Source organism: Protopterus annectens, chromosome 14.part0 (assembly GCF_019279795.1).
Source record: "Protopterus annectens isolate FY-2018-M chromosome 14.part0, PAN1.0, whole genome shotgun sequence".
Taxonomy (NCBI): Eukaryota; Metazoa; Chordata; order Ceratodontiformes; family Protopteridae; genus Protopterus; species Protopterus annectens.
In genome coordinates this window covers 27,703,214-27,724,877 of record NC_056748.1, presented here as the reverse complement: position 1 = coordinate 27,724,877, position 21,664 = coordinate 27,703,214, and the positions used below count along the sequence as shown (strand labels likewise).

The following is a 21,664-nucleotide window of genomic DNA, read 5'->3' as shown; positions in this document are numbered from 1 at the left end:
TCAGATTGCCTACACTAGAATAAATTCTCTTCTTGAAGAATACTTGGTAGAACAGCGTATTAATCCGACTACTTATTATTTTCTCCAACAAACTCACCCTATCATCCCTGGCTTTTTTGGGATACCTAAAATTCACAAAAACATTGTTCAACTTCCATTCAGACCTATTGTCTCAGCCAGGGGATCCAAGACCCACCCACTTTCTGTTTTTATAGACCAGAACTTTAACAAGATAGTCAACCAACAGGAACATCTTATCAAGGATTCATAGGACTTTTTAGGAAGGATTAACAATCACCTTTGGTCAAAAGATAGTTTCTTTATTACCATCGATGTGAAAGACCTATTTTCTTGTATCCCCAGGAAGGAAGGGTTTGAATTGTTTGAAACAAGCATTCACAAACATTCAGATTTAACATTGGACAGGAAGCTTTTGTTACTAGAATTAATGGAAACAGTTTTGGACAATAATTTTATCACTTTTGAAGGTGATTTCTACAAACAAGTGAGTGGAGTTGCTATGGGGGCGGCCTGCGCCCCCATTTATGCAAACCTGGTCCTACTAGAATGGGAAACCCTATACATTTTTCATAGTGCATTTATTGCAAAAATAAAAGCTTATTTTAGATTTCTGGATGACATTTTTGTCATTTGGGAAGGGACCCAGAAAGAGTTAGATGAATTTATTCTTTACATCAGTGGTTCTACATCTTTCCTGTCCTTCACTTACCAAGCTAACAGTGATTGTATTAGCTATTTGGACATTATGCTAATTAAAACCCCTAGTGGTTTTAAATCCAAGATATACAGAAAACCCACTTGGTGCAATAGTTACCTCCATTTTGACAGCCAACATCCTTATTTTCAGAAAAAAAATATTGTAAAAGGACAAGCTGTTAGAGTGGCAAGGATGACATCAGATTTTGATGACCTCCTAGAGGAATTTTCTATTTTAGGCGAAATGTTTTGTGAGAGGGGTTACCCCAGAGAGTTGTTAGTAGAGACACTGGATGAAGTATATCAGGGATGGGGTACCCGCTACAAACCTTTACTTGGCCATCCTATTTCTACCACAGTCATATCAGAACCAAAATCTAAGGATTTTTCTGGATCATGCTCTTTTGAGCACAACAACTTTTCCTTGATTTTCAAGAAGATTTTACAGGACAACTGGCCTATACTCAAGACAAATACAGACATTCTAGGGGTAGTAGGAAACAAACCCACCTTCATACACCGGGTGGGTAACAATTTTAAGAGAACTTTGGAAGGAAGGGACAACTCTTTCAGACATGTTAGGGGTACCCACCCTTGTGGTAGATGTGTTCAGTGTTCATGCATCAACATTCTAGACAGTATCAACTTGAATAATGGCCTGGGGAGTACAGTAGAATTTTGTAAGGGCAACTGTTATACCAAAATGGTAGTTTATTTGGCAACCTGTGACCATTGCCCTAGTTTCTACGTGGGCAAAACGGAACGCCCACTTAAAGAAAGGATATATGAACACAGAAACGACATTAAAACCAAAAAATAAATCAGTGCCCTATACAAGCATACCATCTCTTGTCCCTTTCCTCCACTTTTCAAGTTTGGAATTATTGATGTAGTGGATATAGAACTCAGAGGGGGTGATGCCAAGAATGTCCTGTTACAGAAAGAGATTAGATGGCAACTGAGACTTAGGTCTAATATCCCCCCCGGACTCAACAAATACATTAATATAAAAGCTATCTTAGTAGGCAAAGCCAATTATGTTTAAACCCCTTCAGATCTACTTATTTATCCATTCTTCACCCAAACTCTGTATTACTAAACTTCAGAAGGGATTCATACTTGTAATTTTACCTTTTTACCTTCTTACCTTTTATCTTTTCATCTTTAATTGACAGAATATTATAACCAGTATTTACACACACTATATATTTTTTCTATACACAATGATCACTTTTCATACAACGAACCTTTTTATGCCTTTATGCAAAACACTATATGCAAAAATTTTAAAATATTTATAATACTTCAATTATACATACTTATACTCATATTTATATTTATTTTCATTTCTATCATTCTCTTACGGCATTTTAGTATTTTTAAGTAATATTTGACACAGTTTTATGTAACCTTTAAGGAACAACTCTGTTGAGTTTTAAACAGTGTGACTTAATCATTTTAGGTATTCTTGTATGTTAATTTATTTCAATTGATTTAAATTGTTTCATCAAAATTTTAAATTGTTTAATTGAAATATTGAATGGGAAAAGTTTCTGGGTACACACCTATATATATATATGTAAAGCCTTTTGTACTAGTGGGATTTTATCTGATGAAGTTTGCCTACTTGCAGACGAAAGCGCTCATTGTGTTTAACTGGATCTGTTATTTTTTACTTCATTAAAGGAATTGGCTCCAACCAGTGGAACAGTATTTTTTCTAAGAATCAGAGAAGGCAAAAGAAGATGTGGTTCCGAAAATCACAGTTTTCCCAGGACTCTCAGGACAACTAGTCCCCTAGAGGCAGAGGTGGACAGGACAGGCACCGCCCCAGAGGCAGAGAGGGGCTGAGGAACTTTGGGTCTAGGGCGACCTTCTTGGACAGGCCCACGCAGCAACCCTGAGGGGTTGCCCGACTGTTCTACTTTGGAGACAGTCTGGGGAAGATTATCATTGCACCCAATGGCTTTGGAGTCTTTATCTGCAGATCGTTAGGTGCTTCAAATAATTTCCAGAGGCTACACCATTCCGTTTGTTATCCCTCCCGTCCAACCAGAGCACCTCCCAGATATCCCACCTGCTCAAAGTGAGGCGGCAGCGCTAGAAATTTCCAAGCTGCTTCACAAACGAGCCATCGAACCGGTCCCCCCAGATCAGTCCGGATCAGGCATTTACTCCAGGTTCTTTTTAGTGCCAGAAAATTCGGGGGATCTCAGGCCCACCTTGGACCTGTTAACCTTGAACCTGGCTGTTGCCAAGCAGAAGTTCCGGATGGTCACCCTACAGTCCCCTCTACCTTAGCTTCGAGAATGCGAGTGGATGTGCTCACTAGACCTCCAGGATATTTACTTAACCACATCAAGATTCGCAGAAGCCCCAGGAGATTCCTTTGCTTTCGGGTGGGAGCCAATCATTTCCAATTCAGAGCACTACCCTTCGGTCTCACCACAGCCCCCAGGGTGTTTACCAAGGTAATGGTAGTCGTAGCGGCTCACCAGAGGCTTCAGGGAATTCAGGTATTTCCTTACCTAAATGATTGGCTCCTCCCTGCTTCCACCAAGTGTCTTCTTTGCATAGTCAGAGACTCCTTCCTTCAACTTGCAGACCAGCTAGGGATCACTATCAATGTTTCCAAGTCCCTCTTGAACCAGGTGCAGATCTTGGACTTTATCGGGGCATGGCTGAACACCCTTCAATTGAAAGTCTTCCTAACTCCAGACAGGGTCCAGAGCCTACGGGCCCATGTTGCAGTGGTTTTTGACCCTAGGCTACCAAAGGCAGGCGACATTCTCCGAGCCCTAGACTCTGTGGCTGCAGCAATCTCGATCCTCTCCTGTGTGTATCTTCACATGCGTGTTTTTCAGTGGACTCTAGCCGTACAGTGGTCTTAGCTAGATCTCCCCATGGAATATCCGATTCATATTAGCAAAGCCTGCAGGTTGTCACTTCTCCAGTGGCTCCAGTCACCAGAGATCTTAGTGAGTCGCCCATTTGTTTCACCCACAGCCCAAGCCACAGTGACCACGGATTCCTCCCAGCTCGGGTGGGGGGGGCATTATCTGGGGAGGACGGTCCAAGGCACATGGTCCCAGATCAAGACCAGATTGCATATCAATATCCTGGAGATGAGAGCAGTGCTTTTAGTGTTGCAAGCCTTCCACACTGTTCTTCCTCCGAGGACTGTTGCAATTCATTCAGACAACATGTCGGTTGTCTGGTACATCAACAAACAGGAAGGAACCAGATCTTACCCTCTGTGTCGCGAGACTTTGAGAGCATGGGAGTGGACGATCTCCACCAGTCGATTTGTGATTGCAAAGCACATCCCGGGACGCTCCAACATTTTAGCAGACAGACTGAGTCAGGCTGTCCTAATGCCATACTAGTGGTCTCTGAAACAATCAGTAGTGGAGGAGATCTTCCTTGCGTGAGGTCAGCCTTTCTGCGATCTCTTCGCATCTCCTTCCAACGTGAAATGCAGCGAGTTCTTCATTCTGATCCCCGCCCCAGGGATGCTCTAGTCCATGCTTGGCCTCCTGCGTTACTGTATGTTTATCTCCCATTACCTCTCATTCCTAAGTTTCTTCAGAAAGCTTGCCAACTGGGGTGCAAAGTGATCCTCGTTGCCCCATTCTGTCCTTGTGACGTGTGGTTCCCCTTCCTCTGGTCTCATGTTCTAGATTCTCCTTGGATTCTAGATCCTTGCCCGGATCTCATCTCTCATCCCTTGGGCACTTGTCCACTCAACCTGGACAGCCTCAATCTGACAGCTTGTTTGCTCCAGTTCCCTTGATTACCAGGACTCCCGGTTTTCATCTTTGGTAAAAACTATTCGGGTGGCGTCCCATAAGGCCTCCCCTAGAAAGATTTACCACAGTAAATGGAAACTATTTTCTATTTGGGTTCTCAGAGGAACCTGGATCGCTTTACAGCCCCGGTTCCTGTAGTGTTGGATTTCTTAGCCAATATTTTTCAACAAGGGGCTAGTTCCTCCACAGTGAAAGTGCAATTTTCATGTTTGTGAAAAAAATGAATGCCTTGGCCTCTTCCAGACTGTGTAAGGATTTTCTTAAGGGTACCTTTCTTTTATGTCCCCCAATTGAGGATTCTGTTCCTCCTTGGGACCTTACCTTGGTTCTGCTGGCTTTAGTTGCTCCCCCTTTGAACCTGCAGCACTGCTAGATTTGAAGTTCTTATCCTGGAAGACAGCTTTCCTAGTGGCCATTACTTCGGCTAGGAGGCCTTCCTGAGATTCAAGCTTTGTCTGCCTTCCTTCTTACCAAAAATAACTTCTGAATCAAACATTAATCAAACAATTAACCTGCCAGTTGTCTTTCCAAATTTTCAGAACAAGGGTTGAATATAACTTGCATTTGCTTAGATGTTCATAGATAGCTTCGTTTTAATTATACAGAGCAAAGCCCTTCCACAAGTCTGACCAGTTATTTGTGTCCTTTTCTAAACCCTTTCTGGGCAAAGCCATTTCCAAGTTTCCTTAGCTAGATGGATTACACAATGTATTTTGCAAATTTATAAAGACAAAGGTCTGTCCCCGCCTGGTCCTGTTAAAGCTCATTCTACCGGATCTATGGCGACTTGTGCTGCTTTTTTGTGTAGGGTTTCACTGGATGACATTTGTGCAGCAGCAACTAGGGCAAGGTCACATACCTTCATTTCTCATTATAAGTTGGATTTGATCTCCAGAGGGAGAGCATCCTTCGGCTCTGCGGTGCTCAGGAATATCCTTTCATGAGGGCCTCCCAGGAGTTTAAGTAGCTGGGGACTCTGTCCACAGGTTGCATATAAATGAAGTTAACTACTTCAGATAAAGACATTGTTGTACTCACCATAACGTTCCATCTAAGTAGTTACACTTAATTTTTTTGCAGCTGTCCCACCCTCCTTCCCTCGAACTTGTTCAGGGTTTGTTATAAAGTTGAGTTGCTGATTGAGTAGTGGCAAACTTGATCTGAGGGGGAAGGTAGGAGATGGTGATGGATTATGGATAAGGGGGAGGAGCTTGGAGCTCAGAGCAGATGCTTGAAAAGTTGCCAGCTCTGATCCGATATGGATCCGAATACCCACAGGTTGCAGAAAAATGAAGTGAAACTACTCAGATGGAATGTTATGGTGAGCACATAACTTCTTTTTTTTTTGGGAAGCATGGAAGAAGATGAGGATGAGCTACAGCTATAGTCCATTGGCAGCCAGTCAGTGTGTATGCGCACATATGTCCAAGACCAGGCACAAATCACCATGTGTGGGTAAGTAAGAGAGAACTTTTAAGCAGAAACCAAAATAAGACAAAACAGCAGGAGCTCTCAAAAATGTGTTGTGCATGCACCCTCAAGTCCACAGCTTGATGCCTGTGCAAAGTACACCATCTGAAGACTGTTTAGGAAACTAAACCAGAGTGAAATTTTGAGTAATTATCGGAAGCCAAGTAATAGGATGCAAAGGAACATCTTTTTGGTCTATGCAAATCAGTAGACACCAATAAGCAGAAATACTTGCTACAGTGATACAGGAAGAATGTTTTTTCCTCTGCATTTTTCTTTCAGTTCAGTAGGTGAACCAGTCGACCCATTGTAGGAAACCTGATGCATCATTTAAGTACTTGGAGAATGGAGAAGAAATGCTGAAATATGCACTTTATTCTCATTTAAGTGCTGTCTTCTGACTTGGACTTCATTAGAACGGAGTATTAAAATGCAACCTCATTTAAAAACATAAAATAACTATCAGTTAATCACATGACATAATTACCAGTTCAATCAAAATAACCACACAATAACATATTACAGTACAAAACATTAACTTTTACTTTCATTTTTTTTTCACTTTTAATTTTTTTACATTTAAATGTCCATTCAAAAGTGGGCTTTTTGTTCTCAACTTCACCTACCATTTTAGTTTTTTCTCTAAAACATTGTTTATATGCCCCTACTAAAATCAAGCGCAAGGAAACAAATTTCCCAAATTCCATTCAAACACAGTTTCCTGATTACCCACTGCATTAGAATACCCTTTTTTTATGTGTAGCTATAATGTGTTAATTTATTCTATTTTTAAACTTCCTCTCTTGCCTACGTACAATCTTGACCAAGACTGACATATTGCATAATACACAACTGCTCGTCTCAATTATAATTATTGAATGTCACAAGCATACAATATAACTGCATTAGGAGCTTCCTAAATATATCTACAAAATCTGCATGCTTCGCATTTGTGTACTTTTAACAGCACATACAACCCTGCTACCCCTCAACCTTCTCCAAAATATTTTTCAAGTTCTGCCCTTGTTTATCTATAAAGATTTGTTGCTCCCCAACTTTATTTAAAATATCTGAATGTCCTTTGAAGATTCTCTTATTTATCTCTAATAATATTTTTCATATTCACATCATCAGCACTATAAGACATAGCTAACAAACATGCAAGGGCATTTTTTATCTGCTTTCTTTAATGCTTTAACAGTTATCACCTACATCTTTCTTTCTTAGAATTGTCATTTCCATATCTGAATATATAACTTTTTCTCCCCTTCAAAGTCTGACTGTATATATGCTATATCTTTGTTTCTTAACTTCATTAAAGATATTGTTTACATACTCCCTTATTACTCCTGTCACAAAACATACTCAAAAGGACATCCAACTTGTATTCAAATAACCGAATATATTGGTCAAGTATATATTCAGTAGAGGTTTTGGGCACCATTTAACAGCTTGCAGTTTAAGTTGAACACAGTAGTGTCAGCGGTTTAAAAATATTTTATGTATTTATTTTATTTATTTTACATTTGTTGACCGGGCTAGTCTAACTGGATACATGTCCATTTTCAGTAGAGGTCCGGCGTGAAAAGCTCCACATAAAAAAAAAAGCAGAATACTGAAACTACAGATACAGTACACTTGTCAGACGAAACAGCTGACATGGTAACCTATTAATAATGATAGATAAAAAAATCACTTTTTTTTGTAAAGACCAAACAATAATAGAATAAAAAAGTATTTAGAAGGGTATGAGACATTCCAAAATCAAAGTTGTATATACGTCACAGAAGAATAGATAATTATATACAAGGCAGGGGCACATTATTTAAAAGGCAGTGACTCATTTATAAGGCAGTGCCACATTCATAAAGTCCTAGCTGGGTACGATCATCCTAACCTATAGTAGTATCTGAGAAGAATAGGCTTTGTACAGTCTCAAGTTAGCTAACTGATCAGATTAACAGAGGGGTAGAAGGTAATGGTCTTAAAGTAGCTATGAAGTGAGTAGTATTTAGTGCTAGAACCTAGGATAACAAGAAGAGGAATCTTAGTCTGGGTTGGTACAAGGACATAGCCAGTGGGTTGTAAGGTCTATTTTGAGTTTCTTTTTGAATAGTGGAGTTGAAGAAAGAGGATGCGAGAGATGTACAGAAAGAGTAAAGTTAACTGTGGCTTTTAGGAGGGCTAAAGACAGTAGCAGCATAGCATTGTGAATAATTAGCATTAGCTAAGGAAAGTACACATCTAAAAGGAAATGGTTAATTCAAGAGTAGTGCAGATGCTGCCCTGGGAGAGCTAACTTATTTGTGACTAAGTGATTCAAACAGTGAACTACTTTTGTCAGAGTGTAATTTATATAGGTTTACCAGGAAATTCAGTTTTACACAGCAGTGTCTATCTGCAAGGTGAAAATACAGTAATGTTTATACATAATTTTAACGCTACCCTGCATCAGGTAAATGTACAACCTCGTTATGTAAATATTAGCTTTAATCCAGTCAGTCTTTTGGTAGGTAACTAAACTACCTTCGTATGTACCTATCTTAATCAGATGATATACATGTCCTGCATTCACTCGTTAAGTTAACTGTCGGAATACTGTTACTGTCCAAATGCTGCTGCAACACTAGTATAGCATATCAACATAAACTTCAAACCTGTTACACAATAAAGTGCACAGGAGGTGTAGCTTATTTGCGCCATTAATGAGTGGTCTTAGTGCAGTAAGTCATCGTAGAATGAAGAATATTAGCATCAGTGCAGCAAGTAATCACAGAATTAAGAAGATGAACAGAAAAATAAAACACTGCCTCACTTAATGCACAGAATGATATAGTCTTTCCTGCTGAAGATATTTTCTTGGGACAACACACTTCACTTCTGTGTCGATCAAGTGATTAAGCATGAATGCAGTAGAAAAGTATAGATGCATGCAGGTTTTATATTTTAATTTAATCCTTCTGTGCCATGGGGCCACTAAGTGAGAACTTAAATATTGTCAAAAATAAATGACATAAACCTAACGAGGGCAGATCATCATTCTCCCTCAAAAATGTATTGTGCGTTCACCCTTGAATCTACAGTTTGCATCTGTTTATACTGTCAGAAGACTGTTTATTTGATTAGCTAAACCTCAGAGTGAAGTCTTGAATAAAAACACTAAACAGAGTAATACTGTAAAGGGAGTATGCTACTGACACATACAAAAGAATAGAAACCAAAAAGTCAAACTGCAAAACAATTGGTGTTTAAGGAACTTTTTTGTCTTTCTACGTTTTTCTCCAGTTAGGGAGGTAAACCAGTTGACAAGATGTAGGAAGCCTGCTGCATAGTTTAATTTCTTGTAGTTTAACTCGACCAATAGTAGAGAAAAACCAGGGATAAATGATTATTTGAGTATATCATCCTTATTAAAAATAAGGGCTAATAAAATTTAGCAGTTTTTAACAGAATAAAAAGTGATAGGAATTGATGTATGATACATGTTATTTATTTTTTTATGTAATCATATTTAAGTAAAGTATGTATACTTGAATAATATATTAGTGAGTTTTTAACTTCATTTTAGTACAAAGGAAGTGGTTTTATTGTGTTCATGGAATGTTATGTGCAATATTGAATTATGACAGTAGAGGGAGATGCTTCATTATGTTTAAACACATTAGTAAGCACAAGCACTTTATTCTATAATGTTCGTATGAAATTTTGTAATTAAATTAATTTATGTATTTATGTATTGTATTTATATATATTTACATGTTTATAGGTTTTAAACACATTCAGACATTTTAAATGTTATGCACATGCATTTTTTTAGTCAGGTTTTAACTTAATGTTAATATTAATGAGGCTTGTTGGTTCATAGGTTTATTTTGAATGTCTTTGGGGGATTTACATTGGTTGGAGGGTTGGTAACTTAATATATATAGATTAATTAAATGGAAGTACATTGTCTGATGAAGTCCAAGTGATTGGATGAAAACGCTGGGATTTTGTTTTATGCAACTGCGTTAATGTGGATGGTCCGTGGAGCTGGTTATTAAATGATTTGAAGTGGACTTGTGGTTTGCAGTTTCCTTTGGCTCATAGCACTTGTTCGGTGTTTGTGGGTACTTTCAAGTGCTTTCAGTTGTTGTTTTTTACTGGTTCGTGAGTTCTCTGGGCTAAGGGAAACTTTCTCAAAGAGAAAAGGACAGTAATGAGTTTGGAAGCATCGGAGGAGCTCGGCCAATCAAGGAAGCTGATTGGACAGTTGACCGAGCTCATAGATCTACTCACTCCCCTTTGCCACAGGATGTTAGGGAGTCAAGCTAAGTTTGGTTGCGATGAACCTGTGCTCGAGGAGGTATTGCAGTACAACAGTCGAAGTAAACGGAAGAGGCAGCTTATGGGCGAAGATGATGACGACGCCGGCGACTTTTCCGAGGGTTCAGCAACTAATTTTAATCCTTTACTCACTCCAAACATCTTGGGTGTCGAATCTGAAGGGATTGAAGCGATTAATGAGCGTCGTGGAACAGCTGTAGGAGCTCAACGGAAGAAACCAACTCGTACGGATTTAAGTAAAGGTACTGATTGTTCTAACCATGTCAGCACCAGAGACTGGTTGAATAAGAATATTGACTTTGGTATTGACACATATGTTGGTTTGGACAGACAAGAAGGAGAGACTTATGTGGTTAAAATTGACAAGCTTAAAGGCCTTATGACTAGGTTCAAAACTTTACATATAGAAAATGCATACTTATCAGAATGCTTAAAAAAGGAAATTGTTCCAAAAGGTTTGCGTATCTGTAAATATCCAAACAATGTTATCAGTGGTTCTATTTTTCATAAAAATTTGCTTAAGGTTTTTAATCAATGTGGTTTAGATGTTGTTAAATTAATAATAGAAGAAAATGAAAGAAATATTAAGTGTTTGACTAAAGACATTGATGAAATGGATGGAGCTATCAAAAATGACCTAATATTTAGTATTAAGGAAGAGAAGCAACAATATTATAATATTAGGCATGAAATTGATGAAAAATGTAATGTGGTTATGCAACGTAAAATAGGTAAACTACACAGGGACATCATGGAATATGAAAATGGGACTAACTATCCAGAACCTAACTTGTCTAAAAAGAATGTTAATAATTTTGCTAACAATAGGAAATGGAATAAACCCATTTATAGTCACTCAGATTTTCAGAATAATTTTACCTATGACCAAGAGTTCCCTCCTTTAGTAAGGGAAACAGAAGAAGTATACAAGCCTCATAATTATAAGGAAAATTTTTACAGGAGGGGGGGGAGAAGGGGGAGGGGGAGGTATTGATCAACACCCTCTCTTCAAATAGTTTGAATTTTGACAGAAATGAAGTATATGATATTAATGTTGTAAATAAGGTTATTCACACATATAAGGATTTTTCAATTTATAATTATGGTAACTTTGAGGTTAAGGTTAACCATTTCAAATTACTTAGTAAAGGTTTTAAATTTATTCCTAGTTCAAAGGGTGACACCGCCACCACAATTCTGGATACCAAGTTGTTTATGCGAAGAATAAATTTGAGTGTTCTGGCAAGCAACAATGGTTATAGTAGTGATAATAGAGTAACCAAATTGAAAAAGAAATCTACCTTTAATCCACCCTTGTTACCCCAGTTAAGAAATTTTGAAAGAATTTTGGAAGAAGGGATTAGATCTGAACATAAAAACAATAATGGGAAGATTTATGATAATAACTTAAATAAAGATGAAAAAGAAGCATTAATAGAATTAATTAATGAGGACACTATCAGAGTGATGAAACCTGATAAGGGGGGGGGTGTCGTCATCATGGACAATATAATCTATGAGGGAAAGATGAACACGATATTAAGAGACGAAACAAAATATTCAGTGGTCTCCAGAAATGAGGTAAATGTGGCATATTTTCGAATAGACAACATGTTGAATGATTTTGTGTTAGAAAAAGTGTTGAAACCTGAATTACACAAGTTTCTAACAGTAACAAAACCTAGGATGGCCACTATGTTCGGAATCCCGAAAGTCCATAAAAATGTGATGGACCCACCATTAAGACCCATAGTCACTGCAGGAGGGTCAAAAACAGAACCCCTAGCAAAATACATAGATATCACAACTAAGCATATTTGGACAAGTAATAGAGTGATATTGAAAGACTCATGGGATTTTTTAAAACAATTAACACCTGAATGTTACAGCACCGACCTAATATTCATAACTATAGATATAGTGGATCTTTTTTCCTGCATACCACATATTAGTGGAATGAAGTGGTTTGAGGAATGTGTATTTTTGGACAAAACTATGACACAAGAAGACAAGATTTTATCAGTGGCACTCATGGACACCGTCCTAAAATACAATTTTTTGTTATTTGATGGAGAATATTTTCAGCAGAGGACAGGGGTGTCCATGGGTGCAGCATGTGCACCAACATTTGCGAACATTGTTTTGTCCAAATGGGAAGAAAAATACATATTAAAATCAGAGTTTAAGAAGGAATGGATCTTGTACAAAAGATTCCTAGATGATATAGTTATTTTTTGGATAGGGGGGCAAGAAAGATTTAATGAATTTCTTGAATACATTGGAAAAACTACTAACTTCCTTAAATTTACATATAATATGAATCATGAGGTCCTACAATATTTGGACATTGAATTGGTCAAAAACAATATGTTGAAGTCTTTTTCGTCCAGGGTATATAGGAAAAAAACTTATGTTAATTCCTATTTGCATTATGAAAGTGCGCATCCCCTACACTGCAAGCGTAATATAGTTAAAGGGCAGTTTGTTAGGGGATCAAGGATGACTACCCTGGATGAAGACTTTTTGGTCGAATGTAACACATTACAGAAAATGTTCATTGAAAGGGGATATCCAGAGAAATTTGTAAATGACATTAGAAGGGAAGTGGAAAAAGGTAGGGCAGACAGATTTAAACCAATTATGGGTAGGATGGAGTTTAAAACAATAAGAGAAGAAAATAAGGATAGGGTGACTGAGGAAAATCAGTACCATAAAAATCTCATAATTGAGTATAATAGTTATAATATGGGAATAAGAAACATTTTAAGTAAAGAATGGGACAAATTTGCTGCTTTAACGGATATAGAAGGAATTAATAGTTTCAAACCGAAGATTATTTTTAGAAATTCAAGAAGTATAAAAAACATGTTAGAAAATAAAAAGGATATGGATTATAGGAAGAATGATGTGGGGGGAAAAAAAGTAGGAACGTACAAATGTGGCCGGTGCAATCAATGTTCATACATTAGTAATAAGAGTGAGATATTTATAGATAGTAGAAATATGTTAATTAAGAGCAAAGGCAAATATAGTTGTGATACAAAAGGGGTGGTTTATCTGGCAACGTGTGATAAGTGTCCTTCATATTACGTGGGAAAAACAGAAAGAGAACTAAAGAAAAGAATTTATGAACACGTATATGATATGCAAAAAGGGAAAGAGACTAGTGCTTTATTCAAGCATAGTAAAGAATGTAGAGGATGCAAATTTTATTTCTTTGTGTTACAACAGGTGGAAAAGGATAGAAGGGGTGGTATTTGGGAAGAGATTTTGGAGAGTAAGGAATTGTGGTGGCAGGTGTACCTGGAGACTAGTAAAAAACCAGGGATAAATGATTATTTGAGTATATCATCCTTATTAAAAATAAGGGCTAATAAAATTTAGCAGTTTTTAACAGAATAAAAAGTGATAGGAATTGATGTATGATACATGTTATTTATTTTTTATGTAATCATATTTAAGTAAAGTATGTATACTTGAATAATATATTAGTGAGTTTTTAACTTCATTTTAGTACAAAGGAAGTGGTTTTATTGTGTTCATGGAATGTTATGTGCAATATTGAATTATGACAGTAGAGGGAGATGCTTCATTATGTTTAAACACATTAGTAAGCACAAGCACTTTATTCTATAATGTTCGTATGAAATTTTGTAATTAAATTAATTTATGTATTTATATATATTTACATGTTTATAGGTTTTAAACACATTCAGACATTTTAAATGTTATGCACATGCATTTTTTTAGTCAGGTTTTAACTTAATGTTAATATTAATGAGGCTTGTTGGTTCATAGGTTTATTTTGAATGTCTTTGGGGGATTTACATTGGTTGGAGGGTTGGTAACTTAATATATATAGATTAATTAAATGGAAGTACATTGTCTGATGAAGTCCAAGTGATTGGATGAAAACGCTGGGATTTTGTTTTATGCAACTGCGTTAATGTGGATGGTCCGTGGAGCTGGTTATTAAATGATTTGAAGTGGACTTGTGGTTTGCAGTTTCCTTTGGCTCATAGCACTTGTTCGGTGTTTGTGGGTACTTTCAAGTGCTTTCAGTTGTTGTTTTTTACTGTCAGAAGACTGTTTATTTGATTAGCTAAACCTCAGAGTGAAGTCTTGAATAAAAACACTAAACAGAGTAATACTGTAAAGGGAGTATGCTACTGACACATACAAAAGAATAGAAACCAAAAAGTCAAACTGCAAAACAATTGGTGTTTAAGGAACTTTTTTGTCTTTCTACGTTTTTCTCCAGTTAGGGAGGTAAACCAGTTGACAAGATGTAGGAAGCCTGCTGCATAGTTTAATTTCTTGTAGTTTAACTCGACCAATAGTAGAGTAGGGTTCTGAAGATATTTAACTAGGATCTTATTTCTGAGGAGGCTTCCTTAAGAAGATAATTGCTCACAATGGGACCTCACCTATGTGCTGGAGATGTTCACTTTACCACCTTTTAACCCAGTAAGTGTAGCACCCCTTTAATTCTTGACACAAAGAACTGCTTTTTAGTGGCCATTACATCTGCCAGAAGAATCAAACTTGCAGACCATCATGTTGTCTTCCACAAAGACAGATTAACAATTCTCTGTCAATCTTGCCTTCATGTCCAAAGTGAAGACATAATTCTCTAAATCCATCTATCAGTTTCCCTGTTTTCTATCCTGTACCACTGAACAGTGAGAAAAAAGGTTGTGGAGACACTGGATATGTGTATCCAACTGAGATTTTGCTTTGGAAGGCCTTAAGCAGAAAGGAAACCTGAACAAACTGTAACGATGGCAGACTTGTCTGTAAATAAAACCATGTCTAAAAGCTGGCTCACTGTATCTCCCCCTGTTCCTCTTTCTATGGCAAGACTTTAATAGGGGATGTTTAGCCCACTTCAGTAGAGCCATAGTAGACACTATTATCTTCCTCTGAGGATCCAGGATCCAGACCACCTTTAAAGCAGCTAGCTGGACAACTTTCCACACGTTTTGCGGGCATTATATGTAGGATATTGTCTGTTGACCTAGGGCAGGATAAGAGCAGTCATCGTATCACTGCAGGTGTTAACACCTTATGTTGAGAGGCCATGAGGGTTTGGCAATAGGTAATATCCTTTCGCCGCTTTCTAGTAGCTGTGCATATCCTGGGGAGGTCAGACATTTTTGCATATAGGTTGAGCCAGATCCACCCTGCTTCCTCACGAGTGGTCCTTCAATCTGCTAATAGCATAGCAGATTTTTAGCCACTGAGATTGTCCTAGTTGTAGTCTCTTCACCTCTCCCCTGAACATCAAATGCAATAGTTTCTTTGCTCTGATCTCCTGTGAGAAGGAGACACCTAGGGATGTTCTGACACACACCTGGCTCCTGGGACTACTATATGCCTTTCCACTGTTCCTTTTGATTCCTAAGTTTCAACAGAAAGCATGTGTGTTGAAGGTATCTGTCATCCTCAGCCCCTCATTGACCTTGGCAGGTGTGGTTTTCCTTCCTCTGGCCTCATCTAGTTCACCCTCCTTGGGAATTGGGCTCGGACCCAAATTTGCTGTCCCACTCATCAGGTGAGCATCACTTGGCCTACAAGCACTCAAGCTAACCACATGTTTTTTACATTTCCTATGATGGTTTGACAGTCCAGGCTTTCCCCTTCCATTGTACACATTTTATCCTCCTCTCACAGACCTCTAGCTAGGAAGGTGTACAAGAGCAAATGGAAAAGATTTTCTATTTGGGCCTTGGAGAAAGATTGTGATCCTTTTTCAGCCCGTAAATGGGCAGTGTGAGATTTCCTTGCTCATCTCTTTCAAGATGGAGCTCAGTTAATCCACTGTTAAAGTACAATTAGCTGCCTTTTTTTCCTTTCACATTAGTGTGTGTCATTCTCCTATAGCCTGTCTTAGTCAATCTCAGGCCTTTTTCTGAGGCACTTTTCTTTTATGATCCCCGATCAGAGTCCCATTTCCTCCATAGAATATCACTGTTTTGCAGTCATTGACAAGTCCCCCCCCCCCCCATTTGAACCTGCTGCTAAAGCCAATTTGAAATTCCTGTCATTGAAGACCTTATTGTTTGTAGCTGTTATGTCTGCCAGGAGGATTTCAGAATTACTTGCACTTTCCTCAAAATCCTCCTTGTTTTCTTTTCACAAAGACAGAGTATACTTAAGGACAAATCCATCCTTTCTATTAAGTGGCTTTTGAATTTTCCATCGAGGCCATAAATTTGCCAGTTTTCTTTCTAAATTTCTCAAACAAAGGTGAATATATACTCTACATTTGTTAGATGTTCACCATCTGCAATTTTGCTTACACCACACTAAATCCTTCATGAAGTTTGATTAGCTCTTCCTTTCTTTTTCAAAACCCAAGCTGTGACGTGTTTTCCAACGTCTCCTTATCTAGATGCCTGTCTTAGTGTATCTCTCTTGTTTACTAAGACAGGAGGTCATCTAAAGCTCGTTCAAGATCCATAGCCTCTTCTATAGCCTTTTTCTCTAAAGTTCCCATTGATGACATCTGTGCTGCAGTTAACTAGTCAAAAGTTCATACCTTCATTTCTCATTATAAGTTGGATATCCAGGGCTTCTTTTGGTTCAGCTGTGCTTGGGAATATCCTTCCTTAAGGCTTCCCAATTGTTAAAGAAGCTGGGAACTCTGCATCATATGTTGAGGAATGGACAGAAACGACAAAATCAGATACAAGTTATGAAAATGATGTACTTGCCTAACATATTCCTTCCATTCCTCTACTCTCCCTCCATCCCCCGTTCATATTTCTTTCCTGGCAAATAGTGTTACTCATCTCCGATTCCCTTCTGGGATGGGTCTGACTTGCTTTGCCTTGGCTTCTGAAGATTTAGCCGATCTCTCCGCATTTCCTTAGCCAGTATTGTTTTTTTGTCTACTGGGTTTTAAATGCTTATTCCTTTATGATAATGATTTCAAGTATTTATAAGGGGGCAAATTCGATCTGAGTATGAGTGGGGTGAAGAGCGTGAGTACCAGATCCTAAGCTTTGATATGGCAGAGTATGGATCTGACGTCGGCTCTGTGAACCCCATATGTAGAGGAATGAACAGAATACAACACAAATCTAAATTTGTAGTGAGTACATAACTTTGGTTTCTGTTTTATTTTTAAGCATTTGCAGAGTCATTGTACAGTAATATGTTCCATTGTTTTACTTTCTCTTGATTTCTTTTTCAGGTATTTTTTGAAGATTTGAATGGCTTATTGAAAGAAATGTTTAGTACTAATATGGAATGTTTTTCCCCCAAATGGTTACTGTTTCTTTCAGAGGATGAATATTGGTTTGAGAGTCTTCCTGGTGATAGCAGACAGTTTACAGCAGAAAGATGGTGAACCTCCAATGCCAACAACAGGAGTTGTTTTACCCTCAGGGAATACATTGCGTGTGAAGAAGATATTTCTCAACAAAACATTGACAGATGAGGAAGCAAAAGTTATTGGTAAGTTACCGCCAAAAAGAGGTTTGGAAAGCTCTCTGCATTTAGTAAATGTTTGGGAAAATCCCTTTTGTCAATTTGAAAATCGCTCAGTTTTTCATATCTCTTGTTAGTTGGGCATATCACTTTGATCTTCTGTCTTTGTCCTTGTGTCTGTATTTATCATTGTGTTTCCCTGTTCTTTCCAGACAGTGTCTCACTTGTCATTCTCATCTAATGTATTTTGTTGAACTGTCCACGGTTTTGCTGTCTTAAAAAAGATCTTCTATAATTTCTTGATCAGGAGTTTGGCATATCACAGGCACTACCTATTATGTTTGAGGATGCAGCTGACTGTTGTCACTGATACCATTGACTGGATTCATCAACCAAACAGTATTTGCAAAAAAACTGTGGAATTATGTCATAGTGGAGAAATCAGCATATCAGATGGCTCTTCCCAAATGTTAGTACCCAGACTCTTCTTTAAATGTGGACCTAAGATGGTTTGTATCTCCAGCTCTCTCTATTCTTTTTCTTCCCATGGCTCAATGTCCTTCAGAGACTGATCACTTTCCATTCCTTTGTCATCTGGCATGGAGGTAGGCAGGAAGAGAAACTTTTACCAAACATTCCCTTAAATGAGACTTGTATTTGTATCGCTACTTTCCCTCTCTTGCAACCACTCCTTGTCAGTAAAGAACATGACCATGGATTTTTGGCACTGTCCTGCACAGGCCACTTTATTTTGCTTGTCTCCATTCTGAGCATGTGTGTCTAGCACAAGTGGAGGATATATTTTATTGCCATCCCCATGCTTATGCAATCCAGGAATCATTCACAGTGTTAGTACAGAATGAAGCAAAGCTAAATGAAATGGCTTGAAAAAATAATAAATTTAAAAAAGTAACTTACTGTCTTCAACATATTTTGCACACATTATTAGTACTTAGTATTACTAGTACTTCAGCATGTAAAAGTTACATTTTGTAGTCAAACCATAGTCTGTACACAGTAATGCATATGATAATGTTCTCACTTAAGCTGATCTTGTGTATTGGTACATTTTGTAATATAGAAAAAAAAATCACTAAGCCAGGGTACTTAGACTTTTATCACTTGGGTGAACAGTAATCTTTTGGTGATATAACCCTCCAGCTGCTAGTTTCATAATGGTATAACATTTAAAAATGTTTTAGAATACTCAGCATCTACTTTACTAATGCACTTTTGCTGTTGAAGAAATTTGTTAATATCAGGCAAATGTTTACTAATTCTGTCCTTAATATATTTCCATTTTCCCAGTATATAAATTATGACAATTGCATACAGGCAAACTCACAGTACTAAAAGTACTGCAGTGGATTTGTAAGAGTAAACCATTTTACTTCCCCTGCTACAAGCAAAGATTACATCTAAATCAGCTAACTCAGCAGTGCCCTCCATTTTTTTACTCTCTTTGTAGAACTGATGTCAGTGTACAAAGAGCTTTGAAAAAGAACATAAAACCCTAGTTAGTTGTTGGCTTTTTACAAATACTGCATCAACAGCTTAAAAATCATGTTTCCAAACAGGAAATGTAGTTTGCAATACAGAATACAATTTTTAAGGCTAAGGCAAACATTTCTGTATATTTTAACTCAAAATCTTCAGTTTCGCCATTAGCACAGGAAAAGAAGTAGTATATCATATTTTCCTGTCATGTGGCCATTAAAATATTAGTGTATGTGGAAGCAACAGTTTTCCCCACTAACCATTCCCCTGTATTTGTTGCATCTGTTTCAGAAATAAATAAAATGCTTAGCAGAGACTTAATTAGTTTTTCAGCTACCCAAAATCAACCAATAATATTGAATCACTCCACCTTTGATTAATGATAAAGGTCACTGTTTGCAGTCCACTATAACCAAAATAAACCTTTCCAACTATTTTCTCCCCCAGCAATGAAAAACAGGAACCTTCATTCTCTGTCTCTTGTGCGGCAACTTTTCACTTCTCTGAAAGTTCAGTAAATCAGACCATGATTCTACTATTCAAACTCAGCAATTCAGGATCTAAATCCAGCAAATTTCTTCCCACATTGAGGCTGAAAAAAAAAAATTGCTAAACCCCTTACTCGTATCTTTAACCTCTCTGCAAGCATCCAGGCATGCAGTTATAATCCATCTACTTAAAGTCACTTCTCCTAATGTGCTGAAGGATTATAGACTACTACTTTCTGTTGCTCCCATTATGGGTCACCACAGTGGATCATCTGTTGCCATTTCTTCCTGTCCTGTGCATCTTGCTCTGTCACACCAACCACTTGCATATACCTTCTCACCACATACATAAGCCTTATCTTAGGCCTTCCTCTTTTCCTGTTACTTGGCAGCTCCATCCTTAGCATCCTTCTCCCAGTATACCCAGCATCTGTCCTCGGCACATGTCCAAACCAATGCAATCTCACCTCTCTGGCTTTGTCTCCAAACCCTCCAACCTGAGCTGACCCTCTAACATACTTAGTTCTAATCCTATCCATCCTTGCAAATCTTAACATCTTTAACACTGCCACCTCCAGCTCTGACTCCTGTATTTTCATCAGTGCCACTGTCTCCAAACCATATAACATAGCTGGTCTCACTACTATCTTGTAGACCTTCCCTTTCATTCTTACCGGTACCAGTCTGTCACAAATCACTCCTAACACTCTTCTGTACCCTGCTTGTGCTCTCTTCTTTACCTCTCTTCCACACTCGCCATTACTCTGAACTGTTGATCCCAAGTATTTAAACTCATTCACCTGTGCCAACTCTGCTCCCTGCATCTGCACCATTCCTCTGTCCTCCCTCTCATTCACACACACACACACACACACACACACACACACACACACACATTCTGTTTTAGTCTTGCTGACCTTCATTCCTCTCCTTTCTAGGGCTTAGTGCCACCTTTCCAGAGTCTTCTCAACCTGTTCCCTACTCTCACTACAGATCAGTGTCATCCGCAAACATCATAGTCCATGGACCTCTTACCAAAATATTTGAAAAACTCTTAGGCAAACGGCTATTTAAGCACATTAACAGCTATGGCCTACTTTGTGATTTAAGGAATGGCTTTTGCAATGCCTTCAGTACCTTTACTGCTATGATAATAGCAACTGATACCATTTACCACAGCCTTAATGGGGGATTTATTACCATGATATATTACTGCAGCTCTCCCTGCTGACATGACATGGGCTTTTGAAACAGTCAGTCATACCCTTCTCAACAAACTCAAAAGACTTGGCTTTAGAGATAAAGTACACTTGTGTAAAATTTTACCATAACAGTAGATGTCCTTTTCTTCACTGTTGAAGTATTCGGTACAGAAGGGATGTCCCACCCTGGGCAGCCCGTCACTCAGCCAGTATAAGTAAGCTTAAAAAAGATTTTGTTTGCACCATACATTACATTTATGCTCCTCGCACAGAACATAAGGCATAAAAGGGATGTACAGACACAACTACGTAGAACTGAATTGCCCAGAAGAGAACAGTTGTCATAGGGCAAAGGAGTCCATGGATATCCATAAGAAAAAATGCAAAATAAACGAGGGGGTTGAGGGAGGGAGCTAATACTGCAGTAGTAAAGAGAAGGATATCTACTATAATGGTAAGATTTTACACAACTGTACTATGTCTTTCCAAGTCACTGTTGCAGTATTTGTTACAGAAGTGAGAGTAAAAAAGCTAAAGAAACAATGAGAGGTGGAAGGCTGAGAAGTGCACTCAACAAATCCACATAAAATAGTTTCAGCAAAACCTGCTGTGTCCCTAGAAACCACATCCAACTTACAATGCTTAGTAAAGGCATACACAAGTAAGTAGCAGCTTCAAAGATGGAATTTGTGTCCAACCCCTTGAAGAAAGCACCAGAAGA

At 38.1% G+C, this 21,664-nt stretch overlaps 1 protein-coding gene across 1 annotated transcript in view; it reads left to right on the top strand.

Moving 5' to 3' along the window:
* The window catches only part of FRYL (FRY like transcription coactivator), a 3,917,685-nt gene that overhangs the window by 1,251,415 nt on the left and 2,644,606 nt on the right, over positions 1–21,664 (top strand). The window contains exon 15 of the mRNA XM_044055727.1: positions 17,612–17,783. Within this exon, the coding sequence (XP_043911662.1) occupies positions 17,612–17,783 (172 nt within the window). The remainder of the gene's footprint in view (positions 1–17,611; positions 17,784–21,664) is intronic.